Here is a 20,620-nt window from a genome sequence, read left to right as displayed (position 1 = left end):
GTTTGGGAGCATAATCCTTGCCCATCATAACAGCAGCCCGGCTGGATCAGCCCCAAGGCCCATCTAGTCCAGCATCCTGTCTCACACAGTGGCCCACCAGATGCCACTGGAAGCCTACAGGCAGAAGTTTAGGGCATGCCCTCTCTCCTGCTGTTACTCCCCTGCAACTGGTATTCAGAGGCATCCACTTTCTCCACACCATGCATGATGTTATAGACCTCTTCTAAACTAAATAGCTCCAGGTGTTGTAGCCTTGCCTCATCATAAATGTGCTCTAGGCCCCTGATTATCTTGGTTGCCCTCTTCTGCACCTTTTCCAGTTCTGCAGTGTCCTTTTAAATTTATTTATTGTTAAATTTATATACTTCCTTTCATTAAAACAATCCCGAGGTGGTTTACAGCAAAATTTAAAAACAAGATTATAAAAATGATAGTTAAAATATCAAGCTAAAAATATGAGACAAATCTTATTAAAAATTTAAGACACAAGTACAATACAAAGTACAAAGAGCAGCAGCAGAGACAATTATATAAAAGCCTGGGTAAAAAGCCAAGATTTAACATGCTTTCTAAAAGCTGTGATGGAGACTGAGGAGCAAATAACCACCGGGAGAGCATTCCAGAGTCTGGGGGCAGCAACAGAGAAGGCCCTGCCCTGTGTGCTCGCCAACAGAGCCTCCCTCATTGTTGGCATCCGGAGCAAAGCCCCCTCAGATGACCCCGTCAAGCAGGCAGGAACCCTTGGGAGCAGGCAGTCCCTCAGATATCCAGGGCCCAAACCGTTAAGGGCTTTAAAGGTCAAAACCAGCACCTTGAATTGGACCTGGAAACAAACTGGCAGCCAGTGCAGCTCTTTCAAAATAGGTGTGCTCCCATCGGGCAGCTCCAGATAAAACCCTAGCTCTGCCGCATTTTGCACTAGCTGCAGTTTCCGGATATTCTTCAAGGGCAGCCCCATGTAGAGATCATTACAGTAATCCAGCCATGACGTGACTAAAGCATGGGTAATCGTGGCCAAATCTGCCTTCTCAAGAAAGGGACGCAGCTGGTGCACTAGCTGAAGTCGTGTAAAGGCACCCCTGGCCACCGCCTCCACCTGAGCTTCCCAAAGCAGAGCCCAGTCCAGTAATACCCCCAAACTGCACACTTGCTCCTTCAAGGGGAATGAAACCCCAACCAGAACCGGTGAAATCTCCTCATCCCAATTGGTTCTCCTACTGACCAACATTCTGTCTTGTCCGGATTCAATCTCATTTTTAGATGTGGTTTTTAGAATTGTACGCAGTACTCCAGGTGTGACTGCACCATTGTTTTGTATAAAGGCATTATAATATTAGCAGTTTTATTTTCAATCCCCTTTCTAATGGTCTCTAGCATGGAATTGGCCTTTTTCACTGTTGCCGCACATTGAATCAACACTTTCAATGAGCTGTCCATCACAACCCCAAGATCTTTCTCCTGGTCAGTCACCGCCAGCTCAGCATATACTTGAAGTTGGGGGTTTTCATCCCAATGTGCATCACTTTACACTTGCCAACATTGAACCGCATTTTCCATTTTGTTGCCCGTTCAGTTTGGAGAGATCTTTTGGGAGCTCCTCACAATCAGTTTTAGACGAAAGGATTGGAAACATTTGTGTAATGTTGCACAACAGAAGGGCTGGTGTGTTTGATACCCTTTTAAGACAGCGGGTGCTTTAAGATAGCACTGCAGATATTTTAACCAAGCTAATTCTGAGGGATACAATACAACTGAATTGTGTGTGTTCTAAACATTAAAAATCTATGTTGAAACATCAGTTTTTATCCACCTTTAGTGTGCATTCTGGCATTATGCAATTAGAAAATATGGGGAGGGGGCCACAAATCTTAGACAGGGATAATAAATTTGACTTACAGAAAGATTGTATTGTAATAGTGAATTGAACCCTTCATGCTGTTTCAATCCACCTTGTTGCTTGAAAGTTGGCTGAAAATGTGAAATGAATAATAGAGAGAACCAGTGACATACAAATTAGCCATGGACCCTATTTCTTGCCTCCTAATGTTCTAAGACAGTGATTCTAGTCTCCTAGGTTTTAAAGCCTAGGTGGCATTCAGAGAATCATTTAGTGTTCTGCCAGTTGCTGACCAATAATTTTGTTAAACAACTAGCATATTCTGAAAGCACATCTCAAGGTGAAGCTTGGTTATGTTTGGTAGATGCCAGTGTGAGCAAATACAGAGTGTATTCAAAGAACATGAGGGTAATTGTGTAAGGTAATTGTGCTGTACAGTAATTGTGCTGTACACAGCATTAATTCACAAGCACAAGATAAGCAGCATATCCTTACATTATTGTATTTGTCTCATTTGTCACATTAGTCAAGAAATTGTGGGGAGAAAGGAACTCGTGAGCTTGATTTGTTGCTGTATGCTAGTCAATTTATTAAATTTGTTACATACATACATACATAAATACATACATACATACATACATACATACATACATACATGCTTATTAACCAGCTGGGTTCTGTGCCACTTTTTTCTGCTTGGGAATCAACATGGGTATTACTTAAGTGAACTATGTCAAGACTGGATATATATGCTTCATCTGCTTTTTAAAAAATTTTGTGGATAACTATAGTCTAGCTTTCTGGTCATAAGGCTGTCATAGGGCACATCCATTTGGATATTCATAGTCTTGGTTTGCTGACTGATTTAAAAATTAATCTAGTGAAGCCTCTCTGTTTTTCAGGATAAGGAGCCTCTTCGGATTATACCACTAAAAGAGGTTCATAAGGTCCAGGAATGTAAACAAAGGTGAGAGAAACTGAACATTCAGAAAACTCTGAAGGTAATCCACCACAGTTAGTTGGAACAAGAAAATCTGCCTGCACATTGCTACCTTCTTTTAAGAATTGTTACATTCCTCCCTTTGCATTGCACTGAAGAAGTCAACTCATTTGAAACCAGACAGGTCTTTAACCAGAAGTTGTGAGACAATAAACCACTGGATTAAATTGTAATTGCTAATAAAACTGCAAAAATAAAATAAAATGTGGGCCTCACTTAGGCATGGTAAAAAATTGGGTGAAAAAATCATGGTACTTAACAGATTTACTAACTTACTAAACTTTAGAATGGGTATTATGAAGGAAAATATGCCTTGTCTTTTCCAATCTGTCCAATCAAAAGGAATAACTGGGCTGATTAAAAAAAATGAGTTTCATTTTACACATTCTTGATCTGGATCATGATCTGTTGGAATCCATAAGAATGGGTCTGCACGGTGACCTCGTGGCTGAGTGCTCTAGCTCCTCGCAGCGTCTGACCAAACTCCTTCCCATGTGCTCAGTGTGGATGCTATAAAAGGTGGGCCGGACACCATTTCATCAGTTCCTTTTCAACCGCCATAGCAGTCACACCTCTGGTCGCTCTGGCTCCTCATTGAATCAGTTCATAGTGAGTTCCTGTTGAGAAAAAGAAAACTTGGTTGATTATCCCTGACTTCGGATTACTCTGTTTTGACTACTCTTTCGGAAAATGGACTGTTCTGGTTTATTTATGGATGGATCAGACTGCCTCTGACTATTCTTGCAGTACATGGACTAATTTTGGTGCTAGATCTCTTGGCTTGATGCAGAACGAATATGGAGAAGCAAACTGAAAAGAAATCCTTTAAGAGCTGTGGTGAAACTACCTTCCTAAGGTAAGCACAACTCTTTCCTCATTTGCCTAGGGGAACAGCATAATACGTCAACATGCAAGATATGCATGTCGTTTTCCAAGCAGACTAGGCAAAATCTGGCCCTCGGATTGCGTGCAATGCTGTACAATGACGCCCTGAACCCATAGCCGGGGCCGGCAACCTCTTCAACCTTGAAGGTGTTGATGTCGGGGTCTGCACCTTCGAAACAGTCTAAAACCCTGACATCTACATTCAAGCCTCCTCAAGGTTCTCCTCCATACTGAGAGAGGAAGAGACATATTTTGGCACCAGAGGATCCCACCATTGTGGCTCTGAAAAAACATATGGAGATTTAAAGCACCAGCTAGAGATTTATATATCGGGCAATATAAAAATATGATAAATAAATAAGTGTCATGAGAGGAGTTTGGGGACAACACCATCCCCTTCAGGTGTGCAATCGACACCCATTGCATTGATTGAGATTGAGGTCAGCACCATCTTCCAGGCCTTCAACACTGAGCACTTTTATAACGAGACCTCCGACCCCAATGCACCGAAGTGATCAGTATCGACCATTCTGCGTCTGGTGTCAATTTTCCCGATAATCACACACATTTGATCCCCACTGCCCACATCGCCTGACGATTGATATGGAGAAGCATCAGTGCCAAAGGATCGCAATACAAGCAACTCTCCAAGACTACATACACCAGTTCTGTTGGGATCGAGGCATGCAGCACCTCAGTAGCAAGAACCTTCGCCAGCTACAGTATTGGATATCAAGGACAAGCTGGATAGGAATGATGTTCTGGATCCATCCATGGCCCAAACTGCTCTCTATACTCAAGCAATAGCATGCCCTCCACAACAACCTTTAAAGACTTTCTGTCACAGGCAGATCCAGAAGATGACCAAAATGTAGTGCTTGTCACACAAACTACACCACAAAGTATGGGTCCCCCTATACATCACCAGGCCTTATCATCAAGCCTTGGCTGCCTAGCAAATCTAACCTGGGTATGACCTCCCTAGGTCTTCCTTTTGGCTATCAGGACTACAAACCTTGGAAAGTGCAGCGTGATAAACCATTGGCTTTGTTCACTCTAGCAAGCAGTCTCCCTGACCCTCTGCCAGTGTGCATGTTAGCAGCAGGAGATGCATCAACAGTTCAGGATAAAAAATTAACAATTACTACAATGACGCAGATGAATGTCTTGCCAATTATATTACCAGGAGATAAGCCCATTGTGGTGATAACAACTATGCAAATTCAGGCTATGCCAGGGACACAGCCCAAGACGTCCATGTCCATCACTACCCAAAGTCAGGCTACTCTAGAAGTAGTAAAGAAAACATCTACCACACAAACTCAAACGTAGGCCCAAAGGGTAAGAAGAAATTGGCACCTGAGGAACCAGAGCCTACTTCTCCACCTCCGTCATCGGCAGAAGAACACAATGGCTCCTCCAACTTCAAATCAGATCTTGAAACTATTGAACCAGAGCGCGCACCCACCCACGTGATGTTCCACCTTCTATGCATGTCACCCACGGAAGAGTTAAAGGCTATGGCAGAAGCACTCAGCCTTGATCTTAAAATTAAATCCATGGTTGTAAATGACCCAGTCTACAATTTTATTGTGACTTCACAAGCTGCGCAACCAGTGGTTCTCCCTTTGCTGTTGGTTATCTCAAGGGCTGCACAGATGGCATGGAAGATTATCAACACCTCTACACCCACTTCTAAACATTCGGAAGGACTGTACTGGGCCCAAGAAGAGGGCACTACTTACCATCTTCCAAATTCGCTAGTCATTGACTGCACATTATCATCAAAGTCCGCACGGAGACACACCACCCCGTGGAAGAAAATTGGATGTGATGGCGTGGCGGGGGGGAGGAGACCAGACCATGGGGGGGGGGGAGAATGAGAAAATCAAAATAAACTGCAAATTATTTACTGCCCCATCCACCTCAAATTATAAGACAAATCCTACTTTTACTTAACGTCACTGAAATCTGGTGGTTTAGCTAAGTGTCCATTTAAGGTGCACCTAGCTGCCTTGTCCTCTAAACACTGAGGTTGGGATGGGAAGCCCTCATTCACCCACCCAAGCTACAAGGGATTCTTGAAAGTTCTGAACAATCTGTACCTACCAATTTCGACAACCGATTTCCCAGTGGAGCATATCACTTGTGCTGTCAGCCTTGATGTTAGTCCTTTGAGCTCATGAGCATGGCATCCCTTAAACTGGTAACTTGGAAAATTGCCTTTCTCATAGCTATCACCACAGCATGCAGGGTGAGTGAGTTAACTGGCCTAAGGATAGACACACCATTTACTAAGTTTTACCCAGACAAGGTGGTCATGCGTATGGACCATGGGTTTCTTTCAAAGATTGTTTCGGACTTCCACTTAAACCAAGACATTATCTTACTCACCTTTTTCAGAGAACCCTCCACTCCTCTTGAAAAGGCTATGCATACGTTAGACATGTGAAGATGTCTCTTGTATTACTAGGAATGTGGGAACTGTGTTTTAAGGCAACGCCTCTCCCATTGGCTAGTAGCACTGATATTGGTGTACAAAATCCAAAAGGTGGAGCCCCCAAAGTACACCAGGGCTCACTCTATGAGGGCCTATGCTGTTTCAGTGGCCCACTTGTCAGGTATAACCTTTAATGACATCTGCAAGGTGATAACTTGGTCTATAGTGTTGTCCTTGGAGACATTATGCCATTGATCTTTGGTCTTCAGTGGAGGCTAACGTTGGGAGGAGTGTGTTTAAAAGGGTGTTACAGTAGCTACTGCATCCTCTACCTTAGCCTGCTGGCTAAAAGCAACCTGTTTATCAGGATCTTGATCCATTGCAATCCATAAGATCTTCCTTACTATCCCCGCTGCGGTAGCATTCAATAGCTTTTTAAAAAAGACACTATGGAATTCATAGTCATTCTGAGGGTGATCGTCTACCCGGCGGTCATCCAGGAATGGACGAAATGGGCTTTTATACAGTGTTCCCTCTAATCTTTATCACGAGTGAGTGGAAAGTTTTGTTCTGGGTGGCATTATCAAGGCAGTGTGTGCATGTCTCTTAGATACAGAAGAATTAATGCTTTGCGCAACATGCAATTCTTTTAATCTCTCCCCCACCCCCGCCACCAGCTGTGGTGGCACAACTACGGAATAAATGTGAGAAATCATCATAATCACAAAGACAATCCCAAAGTCACAATTTAAAAATAATCAAAAGAAAAGACAGGGAAGACAGGATAAGACAGGGAAGGAGATATAAGAACATAAGAATACCCCTGCTGGATCAGGCCTAAGGCCCATCTAGTCCAGCATCCTGTTTCACACAGTGGCCCACCAGATGCTGCTGGAAGCCTACAGACAGGAGTTTAGGGCATGCCCTCCCTCCTGCTGTTACTCCCCTGCAACTGGTATTGAGGCAACCTGCCTCTGAGGCTGGAGGTGGCCTATAGTCCTCCAACTAGTAGCCTTTGATAGGCCTTTCCTACATGAAGTTATCCAAACTCCTCTTAAAGCCATCCAGGTTGTTGGCTGTCGCCACATCTTGTGGCAGAGAATTCCACAAGTTGTTTATGCGTTGTGTGAAAAGTACTTACGTTAGGTGGTCCTAAAATTCCTGGCAATAAATTTCATGGGATGACCCCTGCTTCTAATGTTATGTGAGAGGGAGAAAAATTTTTCTGTATCCACTTTCTCCACACCATGCATGATTTTATAGACCTCTATAAGCAGAGGCTGACTAGCAGCAAGGTGGATGGACTCGATTACAAGAGCAATAAATGCACCACTGAGAGACCTTAAAGGCCTTAAAGAGGCACCCCCGCCAATGTCGAACCGCACCTCCACCGTTCCATGCACATCACTCTTTTCCAGTTCTACAATGTCCTTCTTTAGCTGTGGTGACCAGAATTGTGCACAGTACTCACAAGTGTGGCCGCACCATAATTCTGTATAATGGCATTATAATATTAGCAGTTTTATTTCCAGTCCCCTTCCTAATGATCCCTTAGGGGTGTGCACGGAACCGCAGAGCTGTGGTCCGGCACTGTGTGTGGGGTTCCTTTAAGGGTGGGGGAGGGTTTACTTACCCCTCCCGCTGCTTTCTCCCCACCAGCGCGTGTATTCTATGTATTAATTGGGGCGGCAGGATACCTCCCTGCCGCCCCTTCTCCCACTTGAGTGCAAAAGGCTGCACGGAGCCTTTTGTGCACGCACACATCGTGCGCGCTTCCCGTCTCTGCGACGTGCTCACGCGTGCAGCCGCACACACCCACACACACACCCACGCATGTCGCAGAGACGAGAAGCACGTGTGTGACGTGCACATGCGCAAAAGGCGCTGTGCAGCCTTTTGCACTCAAGCGGGAGAAGGGGCGGCAGGGAGGTATCTTGCTGTGCCAATTACTACATAGAATATGCGTGCTGGAGGGGGGAAAGCGGCGGGAGGGGTAAGTAAACCCTCCCCCGCCCTTAAAGGAACCCCCCAACCAAACTGGCCAGGTCCGGACCAGTCCGGAGGCCTTTAGAATGGCCTCCGGACCGGTCTGGGCCCATCCCTATGACCCTAGCATAGAATTGGCCTTTTTCACAGCTGTTGCACACTGAGTTGACATTTTCAATGAGCTGTCCACCATGACCCCAAGATCTCTCTCCTGGTCAGTCACCGACAGCTCAGATCCCATCAGCATATACTTGAAGTTGGGGTTTTTCGTCCCAATGTGCATTACACTTTACACTTGCCCACATTGAACTGCATTTTCCATTTTGTTGCCCAGTTTGGAGAGATCCTTTGGGAGCTCCTCACAATCAGTTTTGGATTTCACTGCCCGAAAGAGTTTGGTATCATCTGCAAATTTGGCCACATCGCTGCTTACCCCTGCTTCTAGATAATTTATGAATAAATTAAAAAGCACCGGCCCCAGTACAGATCCCTGGGGGACCCCACTTCTTATTTTCCTCCATTGTGAAAACTCTCCATTATACCTATCCTCTTTCCTATCTTTCAACCAGTTAGCAATCTACACATGTACTTGTCCCCTTATCCCATGACTGCTAAGTTTCCTCAGGAGTCTTTGATGAGGAACTTTGTCAAAAGCTTTTTGGAAGTCCAAGTATACTATGTCACCCGAATCGCCCTTATCCACACACTTCTAAACGCTCCAAAAGGTTTGTGAGGCAAGATTTACCTTGGCGGAAGCCATGCTGGTTCTCTCCCAACAGGGCATGTTGTTCTTTGTGCTTTACAATTTCATCCTTGAGGATGCTTTCCATCAGTTTGCCTGGAACGGATGTTAAGCTAACCATCCTGCAATTTCCCAGATCACCCCTGGATCCCTTTTTGAAAATTGGTGTTACATTTGCTACTTTCCGGTCCTCTAGTACAGAGCCTGACTGCAGGGATAAGTTATATATTTTAGTAAGGAGGTCAGCAATTTCACATTTGAGATCTTTGAGGACTCTCGGGTGGATGTCATCTGGCTCTGGCGATTTGCTAGTTCTCAGTTTTTCCAGACCATTTAGAACATCATGTCTTGTCACTTCTATCTGACTCAGTTCTTTAGCCTCCATCCCTGAAAAGCGTGTTTCAGGAACATATATATGCTCAGTATCCTCTGCTGTGAAAACATTATTATTTATTTATTATTTATTATTATTTATTTTACATATTTTTATACCACCCAAAACTTGCGTCTCTGGGCAGTTTACAACAAAATAAATACATTAAAACATTAGTTAAAAACAAAAACAAGAAATTTAAAATATGACAATTTAGAAATTTTAAAACAATATTCTAAAATAACATTAAAAACAATCAAAATAGTATCAGTTAAAACCTTGGGTGAACAGATGTGTCTTTAAAGACTTTTTAAAAATTGTCAAAGATGGGGAGGCTCTTATTTCACTAGGAAGCGCATTCCAAAGCCTGGGGGCAGCAACGGTGAACGTATCGAAAGCTGCCGAGAGGTCCAAAAGGACCAACAGAGTCACACTTTCTCTGACAATTCCCAGGTGGAGATCATCCATCAGGCCGACCAAGGCAGTCTCCACCCCATAGCCAGCCCTAAAGCCAGTTTGAAATGGGTCAAGATAATCAGTTTTCTCCAAGACTGTCTGGAGCTGGGAAGCCACCACCCTCTCAATTACCTTGCCCAGCCACGGAAGGTTGGAGACAGGCCTGTAGTTACTCAGCTCTGAGGGATCCAAGGTAGGCTTCTTCAGAAGCGGTCTAATAATTGCCTCCTTAAGACTAGGAGGCATCCTACCTTCCCTCAGAGAAGCATTTATAATCTCTAACAGGCCTTCTACAACAACCGCCCTGCCAGATAGCATAAGCCATGTCGGGCAAGGGTCAAGAGAACAGGTGGTGGGCTGCACTGCTCCAGTCAGCTTGTCCACATCCTTAGGAGTCACAAACTGGAACTGATCCAACCTAACCACACAAGAGGAGTCGCTGGACACCTCCACATCAGACACTGAAGTAACTGAAGTAACATTAATAGACCATATACATAAAGAAATATATATGCACTGTGTATAGTTATCTATTCCAAAACTCTCACACACCATATGAAATAGTACTACATGAAAACGTTATGCCAAAATTTATACCAAAATTACAATTCAGTAAATCTATTCAAATCAATTAACATTTGCAATTGACCAAATATATAAATGTTTTAACACAAGTAATCAATTGAACCTCCTGTAATAAATATACATACAATGATGAAACACACAGAATTTTGAAAAAAATTGTGGGAGAGATAATTTCTATTTCATGAGTCCCGAATGATGTTACTTGAAGGTCAAATATGGTATCTAAAAACATTAATTTCTTCATGGGATGAAAGCAAAAGGAAGCATAGAAGAATTATTCTGAAACTAGAAACTCTAAATGCTTAAGAATGTATTTATTGGATCTTTGTCCTGCATTTTTGCCATGCTGGAGTGCATGCATGGGATTCCCAGCTATAAAAGCTTACAAAGGTATGTGTGCCACACTCTAAGGTGTTGATTAAATACCTCAAGTAGACATCCAAATAGAAACATTTTTTAAGGACAGCTTTTATCTGTAGGATCAGCAACCAAGGAATGATCACCTGCCCCATCTGTCTCCGATATAAAAAATAATAAAATCTCATCTAAAATGTTTGGAGAGCAGATAATTGTTGTTTTTTAATTAGAAGATGCTCTCTCTTTTCTTCTATTCATCATTCTGATTTTGATTATCCCTAATGCAAGCATTTCACAAATCATCATACCAAATGGCTGACAACAGCCTTTAGTAATGTATAATGCAGACTAAAATGTTCTATATTTTGTTACCCCATATAATGCAGACTAAAATATTCTATATTTTGTTACACATAGAGTTCAGCTCACTGGGACAGGCTGAGCCAGATTATGATGCATGTTTTCCTGACTAACATAACATACCCGCTCAAAGCAGCGTTTGGTTGCCTGTTTAATGCAGCTCACATTTACTTAAAAATGACACAATATTCCCAGCTTTCCCCCACTCCCAGTTTAGCTAACCACGTATTTAGCAAGGAAGTATCTACCTGCAGATGGAACAGGCTGCAGCTGTTTTGCTTCAAACAAAGCCAAAATTTCCTCCTGTTTCTTTGTTTGGTTTTGGGTGGAGAGGGAGTTATATTACAAGCAAAGGAAGGGAGGACTAGAGTGGTGGGATGCAAACAGAACCTGACTACCATCCCCTCTCAAAGCAGCATTTGGTTGCCTGCTTAATACAGCTCTCCTAAAGCAGCCTCACATGGACTTAAAAATGTCACAATGAGGACTTGGACTTAAAAACAACACAATATTCCCAGCAGGAGGCAGGCCTGGCTTGATGAGAGAGGGGGTATGGTTCAGGCTTTTACAAGAGGGAGGAGGAGAGAGGATCGAACACAGCTTGGGAGCTTTCCACAACCACACACTTTTTAGGCAGCTATTGGCTGCCCTTGCCTCCCAAGCCCTCCACATGGCTCGGGAGCTTCCCCTGCCTGCCCATACGCTTTTCCAACCTGCAGCTATCTGCTGCCCTTGCCTCCTGACTCTGAGTCCTCCACATGGTTCACTTCTCCCTTGCTTCTTCCCCCTGTCTTGCGAATGCTCCACATGGCTCTGGAGCCTCATTCGTTTGCTGGCCTGCCGGCCCGCTTGCTTACTTGCTTGCTTCTCCAGGCTGGTACCTATCAGCTGCCCTTGCTTGCTTCTTCCCTCTGCTCTTCTCTGGCTTCGTCTGCAGATCTCTGCAGAAGTCTGAGATCTGGAGAAGGGGGATGCCCGGCAGGGGGCAGGAGGAGGTGGCGGCAGCGGCCGAACCAGGGAGAGGAGGAAATGGGCAATGCTTCCTGGCTGGGGAGAGGAGGAAATGGGGTGCCGCAGTGGCGGGCGCAGCAGAGACTGCGTGCCCACCAGAAACGGATGTGCAGGGGCCTGGGGGAAGGTGTGCACACATGTGTTTCTTAGAGGGAAGTCTGCTTTTATACCATCCACGCTGAGCACATGGGGCAGAGCTTGGACGCCAAGAGGGGCTAGAGCACTCGGCTGTGAAGTCTGCATACAGGCACAGAACCCATTCTTATGGATTGTAATGGATCACTACTAGATCAGTAGTTACAGGTGAGCAACCTGTTTTTTCTAACCATATATTTTCTGGCTTATTTTGAAGGTTGTTTGTCTAATATAAATCAAACGGAATGCTCCATATTTTGGCAGTCAAATCATTATTTCTCTGCTTGAACCACACACAGTATTTTGCTTGTCTACACAAACATTTGGGGTGGGAGGGAATGGCCATTTAGTGTAAATAGCTATGGTGCTTATGTGATGTGTTCGAGAAAGTAGTGGTGGCAAAGTATATTAATTTAACCAGAGTAATTGTACACAAATTCAAATAAAAGTTGGCAATGTGATTTAATTTTGAAAGATATGAAAATGCAAAGGTGTGAATGAGATACAATAAAGATATACTACAGTAATAGTTTTAAAAACTAAATAAAGGCACAGTAAAAGTTTAAGATCATAACTTGAATAATTTTTGTATGTTTTTTAGTGACATAATGATGAGAGACAATCTATTTGAAATTGTAACAACTTCTCGAACCTTTTATGTTCAGGTAACAATTATCTTTGTGTAATACTTATTTTTCTATAAGATAATGAAATATGCCTCCCTTTTCAAAGAAACTAGCTGGGCAGAGCATCTGCACCGCCGGCCCACCCACCCACCCGCCCCCACCCTTTTCTGCCCCTCCGCCCGCCCCCCCACCTTTAGGTAGGCAGGCCAGCTGCTCCGCTTCTCCGACCCCCTGCCTGCTTCTCCGACCCCCTGCCTGCTGCTTTTAGACTGCCAGGTGGCCAGCCCCGCTTCTTCTCTCCTCCGCCACCGCGTTTAGGTTGGCTGGCCGGCCCACTTGTATGGCCAGCTGGCTGCCTGCCATTTTTTTCACCGGCCACTGCTACAGCCACCATTTTCTTCCCGCTCACCCATACCCGTGGTTATCCGGCAGTTCTCCAAACCCTTGCGAGAGCTGCCACGCATGGGATTAGCCATGGGTATGCCTTAAGAGAATTAAATATATAGTTAGATGTGTACACACCCTTTGTTTCATTCATGACAGTTTTTTACCTTGGAGTTAAACTGTGAGTAAGTATTTAGGACAGGATGTCCCAACAGTTGTCCTAGCCATAGCAACATAGGGCTGTGGTGTTTCTTGCTGTAGTTTTTCTAGTCTGTATTCCTGCCTCAAGTATTGAAGCCACCTTAAACTAATAGAACCAAATAGTTGCTTAACCTATTATTCAAATCCTTCTATAGGCAACCTTTTTCAGTTCTCTATCACCACCCTTAGTCAGAAAAGACTTTTAATATCCAGCCTGAAGCTTTTGATTTACAAGCTGAATAGCCAGTTTCTTGTCTTGACTCATAATAGCTGGACAAAGGGTTTCTGTCATGCTTAAGGAAACCTTCCTTACTTGAGCCATCTACCAGTCCCCCCCCCCTCAAATTAAATAGACCAATTTTCTTTCATGTCATGATTCTCCTAGCCAAGCATGGTTGTGCTATTTCTTATAGTGGCACTACATTGCTGGCTCATAGTCAAGCTGTCATCTGCTATGACCAAAAGATCTCCTTCCACACTGCTACTTTTTAAAACAGTTATTAGGTAAAGATTTGTACCCTTTGCAGTTCTAACTATATTAAATGTCATCTTTTTTCCCCTGTCAGTTTTTCTAACTACTTGTCATTTAATATTGACTCTGTCCCCCCAAATGGCTGCAATTCCTTTTCTATTTGAAATGTATTAAATGGTGGCAGACTTGTGATAGAATCTTGTGAAATGCTTTTTGAATCCCTTCTGGAAAATGCAAAACCACTTGCAACTAATATAAGTATGGTTTTAAAGTCTTCTATGCACACTTGTAGTGACTAGAAGCCTGAAACTGAAGAATTGGCTGAATAATTCACCCAAGGCCCCCATACCTTGTTGGCCCCTGTTAAGTCACAATACTGCATGAAGGCAGAAAATAAAGCTAACAAAATTTCTCTGTCATGGTCTAGACCAGAGATTCTCAACGTTGGGTCCACAGATGTTATAGGACTTCAGCTCCCATAATCACAAGCCTCAGTGGCCTTTGGTTGGGAATTATGGGAATTGAAGTCCAATAACATCTGGGGACCCAAAGTTGAGAATCCCTGATCTAGACCAGGGCTGCACAACTTTGGCCCTCCTGCAGATGTTGGATTACAACTCCCATGATCCCCAACTTTTGGTCACTTTGGCTGGGGATTATGGGGTTGTAGTTCAAAAACACCTGGAGGGATGAAGTTGTTGCGCTCTGGTATAGATTCTAAACCTTGTAACCCTATGTTTCCATGGCTATCTTGCTCACGTTGCCCAACTTTCTGAACCCTCTCATACTGTGTGTCCTCTTTCCTCCTGACAATATTACACAGCCCTTCCTAATTCCTAGACCCTTAGTCTTGCCCCGGTCTTATTTTACCCTTGGCTCTTATTTTCTTCAACTCTACACCTCCACTTCCCATTGTTTTCTCCAAAAACACTCACTGTTCTTTTCTGTCCCTTGTCCTTTAGCCATCTTCTCTTTCTCCCACCAAGCATACAACACCTTGTGATTTTAATCACTATGATCTTTTCTTTAGTCCTTCTTGCCTGAGTTAGCACTGTCTTGCTCTGTCTTTTCCCAAGTGTAATTTTCACCTGTGCTATTTTTTAGGTTCCTCTTTCAGCCCACTGTGATTACCCTGCATCCTTCTTTTAGCCCCCATGCCTGGGTTCCCTTTCGTTTCTTTAAGTCTCAGGATTATTTCCAGCCAAACCAACAGCTTTCCTTTCCCTTACCAAAGCTGAGAGGGATCACTTTGTTTCCTGTCCATTCTGAGCCCATCGAAGTTGGTCTGACAATCAGAGGCTTCATTGTAAAAGATGCAATATAGGTGGCTGTCCCTCTTCCTCTTTAGAAGATTCATTTTTGAGATAGTGTTTCAAAATGTTGGGCATGTACGTCAGATAGACATGTACTCTCAAGCATTTAAAAGTAGAATGTCTACTATTTAATTCAAATATTATCTGTATGGTCCATATGAAAGTTATGTTCTTTCACTTAAACCTTCCAAAGCTTCCTTATTTTTTGTGTTAGCAGATGACAAAATTTAAAAAAATTAATTTTTTAAATAATATTATTTTAATATAGACTGAGAACAACTTTAATATACAATCAGAAGTTTGTGAACCCCTTCTTAGTTTATTTTTGTTTTTTGTTTTTGCCATAAAAGTTGATAATACAGCACATAAAGGTTGGAGTGCCAGTTTGATAGAAGGGGAATTCTTAAGGAAAGGAGTGAGTGTCCCATTTACATTTATTTTATTTTTATTTTTATTTTTGCATTTTTATACCGCCTTTCGTTAAAATATAGCCCCAAGGCGGTTTACAAAAGTTAAAAACATACAATAAAAACACAATAAAAACATTTACATGAAGTAAATGTGTGTGTGGGCTTTTTTAATGTCATTGTCACCCATTGAAAGCACTCTTTTTGCTTTAAATAGTACTATAGAATTGTGGAATGATGGATAGCATGTATTCCCATGAAACTTTGAATGTAAGGGTTAGATAAACTTAAGTTCAATTTGTTCGTAATATGTAAAACCCAAGGATTTATAAACATTGTGATATGCCCAAACTTGATTTAAGAATTTAAAAAAACCACTCATTTCAATTCTTGAGAAATTGAGAGAGTACTTGGAATATGCAGATTACCAGTCTTGTTTTATTTATGTATCTTTAAATTCAAATAATATTGTGTCCTCTCTCTCTCTTGCTTTCGTTCGCTTTCTCTTTCTCTCTTTAGGCAGATAGTCCAGAGGACATGCACAGCTGGATTAAAGCAATTTCTGGTGCAATAGTGGCACAGAGGGGACCTGGAAGATCAGCAGCTTCTGTATGTTTTCAAGAATCTTAACTATTTACTGTGTTTTGACAGTGATCTGTTTTCTTTACCTGCCCATCTAACATGCTCCAAGATCTCGGAGCAGTATCTTGTTGCATGCATCACAGGTTGCATAGAATCCTGCATTTTATTCAAGTGCTAATCTTAGCAGTATCTCTATGTGTGATTTATGTGCATTGTATTGTCATAAGGTTCAGACTGTACAACTGGTAGGTTTGAAAATTTATTTCTTAATACAGTAATATCTGAGCTTGAAAGCTATGGTGAAATCTTGGTGTTTAGCAAATATGAGCTTCCCATCATATTGATTTAAAGTACCCTGGTGTACAAGTCTTCTGAGAGACTACTTGACTCTCTGTCCTCTTAAAAGGGAATAATCCAAATTTAATGAAGGTTTTGGTAAGGTATTTTAAAAAATTATCATTTTGGTAGCCTTTTTGGACAATTCTAACATTACCAAATTGAATCTTTACTATAGTTCAGATTTCAGTAACTTTGCATATAGAAGTGCTACGTTTTTTCAGTGGGAAGCAAGCTTAGACCTACTCAGTATTATATTTCATGCTATAATGTATAATGTAATTCTATTCTAATCATATTCTAATCATGTTTTTACATGATTAGAATATATTATGCTTTGCCCCCCACCTAATATACTAGGTTAACTTTTCTGTTAAATGTACCATTCTAACAACATTGATAAGATATTTAAATAATTTGTATTACTTGCTCCAAACTTCATATTTTTGCAAGGAGAAGTGTTATAGCCATCTCATTGCCACCACATAGTAAAGACTTGTTTTGGGAATAAACTTGTTCAGGGTGAGACAAAAGTTAACAAGAAGGGATGTTCCCGTGTGTGTGTGTCTGTCTGTCTGTCTGTCTCCTTCTTTTTCTCTATTTGTATAATCTTTGTGGTGGGATAACTCAGCTAGTGACTGTCAGCAATTCTCTCTCTTTCTCTTTCTCCTCACTCCCTCCTCAAGTTTAGGTTACTCTAATCTTAGCTTTGCACTGTGTTCCAGATGCGGCAGGCCAGAAGGCTGTCGAATCCTTGTATACAGAGGTATACATCAAGAACTGGTGAATGCAGCACGTATGTGGGCTCTCATGTAAACTTGCCTTCTTAACAGAGGGCTGAATTCCAAAACACTTATTAACTCTATAAAATGATGAGGTCAATTCCATGGTTTCTTACATTGATTATAATCATTGTGAAATTACTAACTTCTAAAATACTTCCCATTGGCCATTAAGTTCTTGCACTTAACATTTCATTCTAAATACAATCTACTACTAGGAATGACAAATATTTACGGAATACTGAAATGTCTGCTCACATTTTGGTGTGCTTGCTTTGAGTACATAAACTCTAGGTTTTTTTATTTAAAAAAGTATAAAAAAACTAAACTTGACCTAATTTGCATGAGAGTTCATATTTCCATTTTATCATTTTTGAAAGAAAGCTAAGACACTCTAAAGCTAATATCTGTATGTGTGCACATGGATGCACACGGTAAGGAAAATGTCCTGGATTGATTTGCATGGCTTTTACAATAGATATGCATGGGATTATTAGTCAAGATGTAGGGGCTGTTATAGCTTGCAACCTGTATGTCAATCAAAGTAGTACAATGAATATATGATGTCTGACACTTTTTAATCACTAGGCATATAAAAATGTGTATCTTGTCACACAGGTCTGGATTATAGTATTAAACCTATTATTCCAGGATTGATCTCACTTGGACTTAGATCAAAACCTGTGTAGAACTTTTTATATAATATTTTCATTAGAAAAGCTTAATTGAATGTTCAGCTTTTTGACTTAGAATTCATTCACATGAACACTTATCTGTTTTTGTTGACACTTGAAAATCAAGTTTACACATTTAAGCTTCTTGCATATTTTGCAAATGCTTCTTGTGAATAGTTGAGTGTTTTGTTCTGGTGTTCCTGGTTTGTTCCACTACCACAAATACTGCTACTGATCACTGTAGGACAGGCCTGCTCAGTTAGGCCCCCCAGCTGTTTTGGATGACAACTCCCATAATCCCCAGCCACAGCAGCCAATAGACGGCGATTATGGGAGTTGTAGGCCAACATCTGCAGGATGGCCAAGGTTGAGCAGCCCTGCTGTAGAATCACTTTTGCCAGGCAAGCTATTTTTTTAAATTTTTTAAATTAATTAATTTATAATATTTGTATACCGTCTGATATATACATCTCTAGGCAGAGTACCCAATTGAAATTAAAATATAAAAATAAAAACAATTAATTAAAACATTTTCACAGGATAAAAACAATTAAACAATTTAAAATTAATTTTACTTAAAAGCCTGAGAAAACGGGTGTCTTAAACATCTTTTTAAAAGTAGTCGGAGATGGAGAAGCTCTTATTCTGACAGGGAGTGCATTCCAAAGCCCTGGGGCAGCCATCAGATAAACCAGTGGCAACCGTAACTGGTCCTTTCAGATGATCTTACTAGGCGACAGGGTTCATGACAAAGAAGGTGCTCTCTTAAGTACCCTGGGTCTAACCCATTCAGGACTTTATAGGTAATGACCAGCACTTCATATTTTGCTCTGAAACATCTTGGCAGCCAGTGCAATTCTTTCAGAATCAGTGTTATATAGTCCCTTCAGATTGTCCCAGAGACCAACCTGGCTGCTGCATTTTGTACCAGTTGTCGTTTCCGAACTATGTACAAAGGCAACTCCACGTAGAGTGCAACATGAGGTCACCAGCATATATACTGCAGTTTTAAAGTCATTTACATCCAAAAATGGGCATAGTTGAAGTAGCAGCTGAAGCTGATAAAAAATGCTTCTGGCCACTGCCGGCCAGGAGCTGGCAGTGGCGCTTTCAAGCTAATTGATTGTGTTGTAGACAGTTGTGTTGTGGCCATGTTGGTGTTAATCCTGCCCCTAAATAATAGTTGCTAAAAAGTATTATGTTAAGTGGTTGGGTAGTTTGATGTTACTTCCACTTCTGCCAGTGTTGTTTGGTTGACGTTGAGCAATGGTTGCTTCTCCTGTAGACATTTGATAGAGCACTCTGAAATAATCTGTTGAACCAATCTTGATGAAAGGGTCCCTGCAAGCAATGGAGCCTAAATAATGCCAGCTAGCAACAATACCCAAATTGTTTTGGTGCCTCATTAGTGAGAGGCTGAAATGATTCGGGCAGCAGTATCTGAAATGTTTCAGTGGGAGGTGAGCGGTAGCTTAAAGAATGTGGCATGCAGGCCTTTATCTGCTCCTCCGCTACACTGCCGCTGTTTCGGCTGTGGCACTGTCTTTCCTGAAAGGCTGCATGTAGTTGTGGTGGCAGCACGCAAATGGCTGCTACGCATGCACGTGGCCTTTTGGAAAGGACAGTGCCACAACCGGAACAGTGGCAGGGGCAGCGGAGGAGCAGGTAAGGACCTGCATGCCTCATTCTTAACTCCACTACTTTCTGCCCCAAACTCCAGTGGCTGCCCTCAACGATTTGTGCACATCCCTAATGCCAACACGATCACACAAGAGATTGCATTGGGAAGATATTATTTGTACTTGCAAGAAATAGGGTAGCACTTCTGGAATGACACAATAGAAAGGGAGAAGAGCATAGCCTTGTGGACTGTCCTCTTGAAGTAGAAAACTCCCTCCCATGCTACATTGTGACAGAATATATAGGTAGGATTACTGCTAGGTTACTGTGATGCAGGTTCAGCTATAGTTGTTCTGGTGTCTTGCCAACTGACCTCATTGTTCTGTGTGCACTGAGCAGCAGTAGCAAATCCAGCCTTCAGAATGTATGGAAGTTAAACTCCTACTTACTTTATACATTGCAAAGGGTTGACTGACTGTGAGTAACTTATTCACGTTGTCCAATATCCTAGGTGAGTGCAAGGCAGCCAGAAGACGGAAGCATGGAATGAATGCACTCCTGTTTCTGAAACACTGTGCAATTATATCTCAGAGGGTTGCACAGCCTTCTTCTAAGCTTGTGTGCTTCAGGAGCAGGAGCTACATAGGGTTAAAATGTTGGCCCATGTCTGAACAATTTTTTCCTAAATGGACTGCTAGTTCATAGTGGAAATTTCACTTTAATGTTCTTTGACAGACCTCTTAAAGCATACTATGGAAATACTATTAATTCAGCAGTGGTATGGCCATGAGTAGGTCTGAACAATATTGTACACAATAAGTAGTTTAGTAGAGGCAATAGTTTCCTTTTGTAGAAGAAACAGTTGATAGAATATAGTAATATAAATCCTAGAAAGCAATTCATATTTAATTAAAATATCTATAAAATATGGACATATATAAATTCTCTGTCCATTGGAGCTGGATTAAGATATTCTGTTTAGTAGCTCAAAATAGCAAAAAAGAAAAAAAGAAACAGATCAACAAATCATCAACAAATACATTCAGATTAACTGGT

At 42.0% G+C, this 20,620-nt stretch overlaps 1 protein-coding gene across 9 annotated transcripts in view; it reads left to right on the top strand.

Moving 5' to 3' along the window:
* PLEKHA1 (pleckstrin homology domain containing A1) overlaps window positions 1-20,620 on the top strand; it is an 83,142-nt gene that overhangs the window by 57,076 nt on the left and 5,446 nt on the right. For 6 of the 9 annotated variants that reach the window (XM_053308587.1, XM_053308583.1, XM_053308584.1 and 3 more), the window contains 3 exons: window positions 2,740-2,804; window positions 12,769-12,832; window positions 16,090-16,179. In XM_053308587.1, the coding sequence (XP_053164562.1) occupies window positions 2,740-2,804; window positions 12,769-12,832; window positions 16,090-16,179 (219 nt within the window). Of the gene's footprint in view, window positions 1-2,739; window positions 2,805-12,768; window positions 12,833-16,089; window positions 16,180-17,213; window positions 17,285-20,620 lie in introns of all 9 variants that reach the window. The other 3 variants (XM_053308589.1, XM_053308588.1, XM_053308590.1) reach the window with 2 other exon arrangements.

Source organism: Hemicordylus capensis, chromosome 3 (assembly GCF_027244095.1).
Source record: "Hemicordylus capensis ecotype Gifberg chromosome 3, rHemCap1.1.pri, whole genome shotgun sequence".
NCBI classification, from domain to species: Eukaryota; Metazoa; Chordata; class Lepidosauria; order Squamata; family Cordylidae; genus Hemicordylus; species Hemicordylus capensis.
Note: the sequence above shows the minus strand (reverse complement) of the source record. Positions and strands in the feature narration are given on the sequence as shown.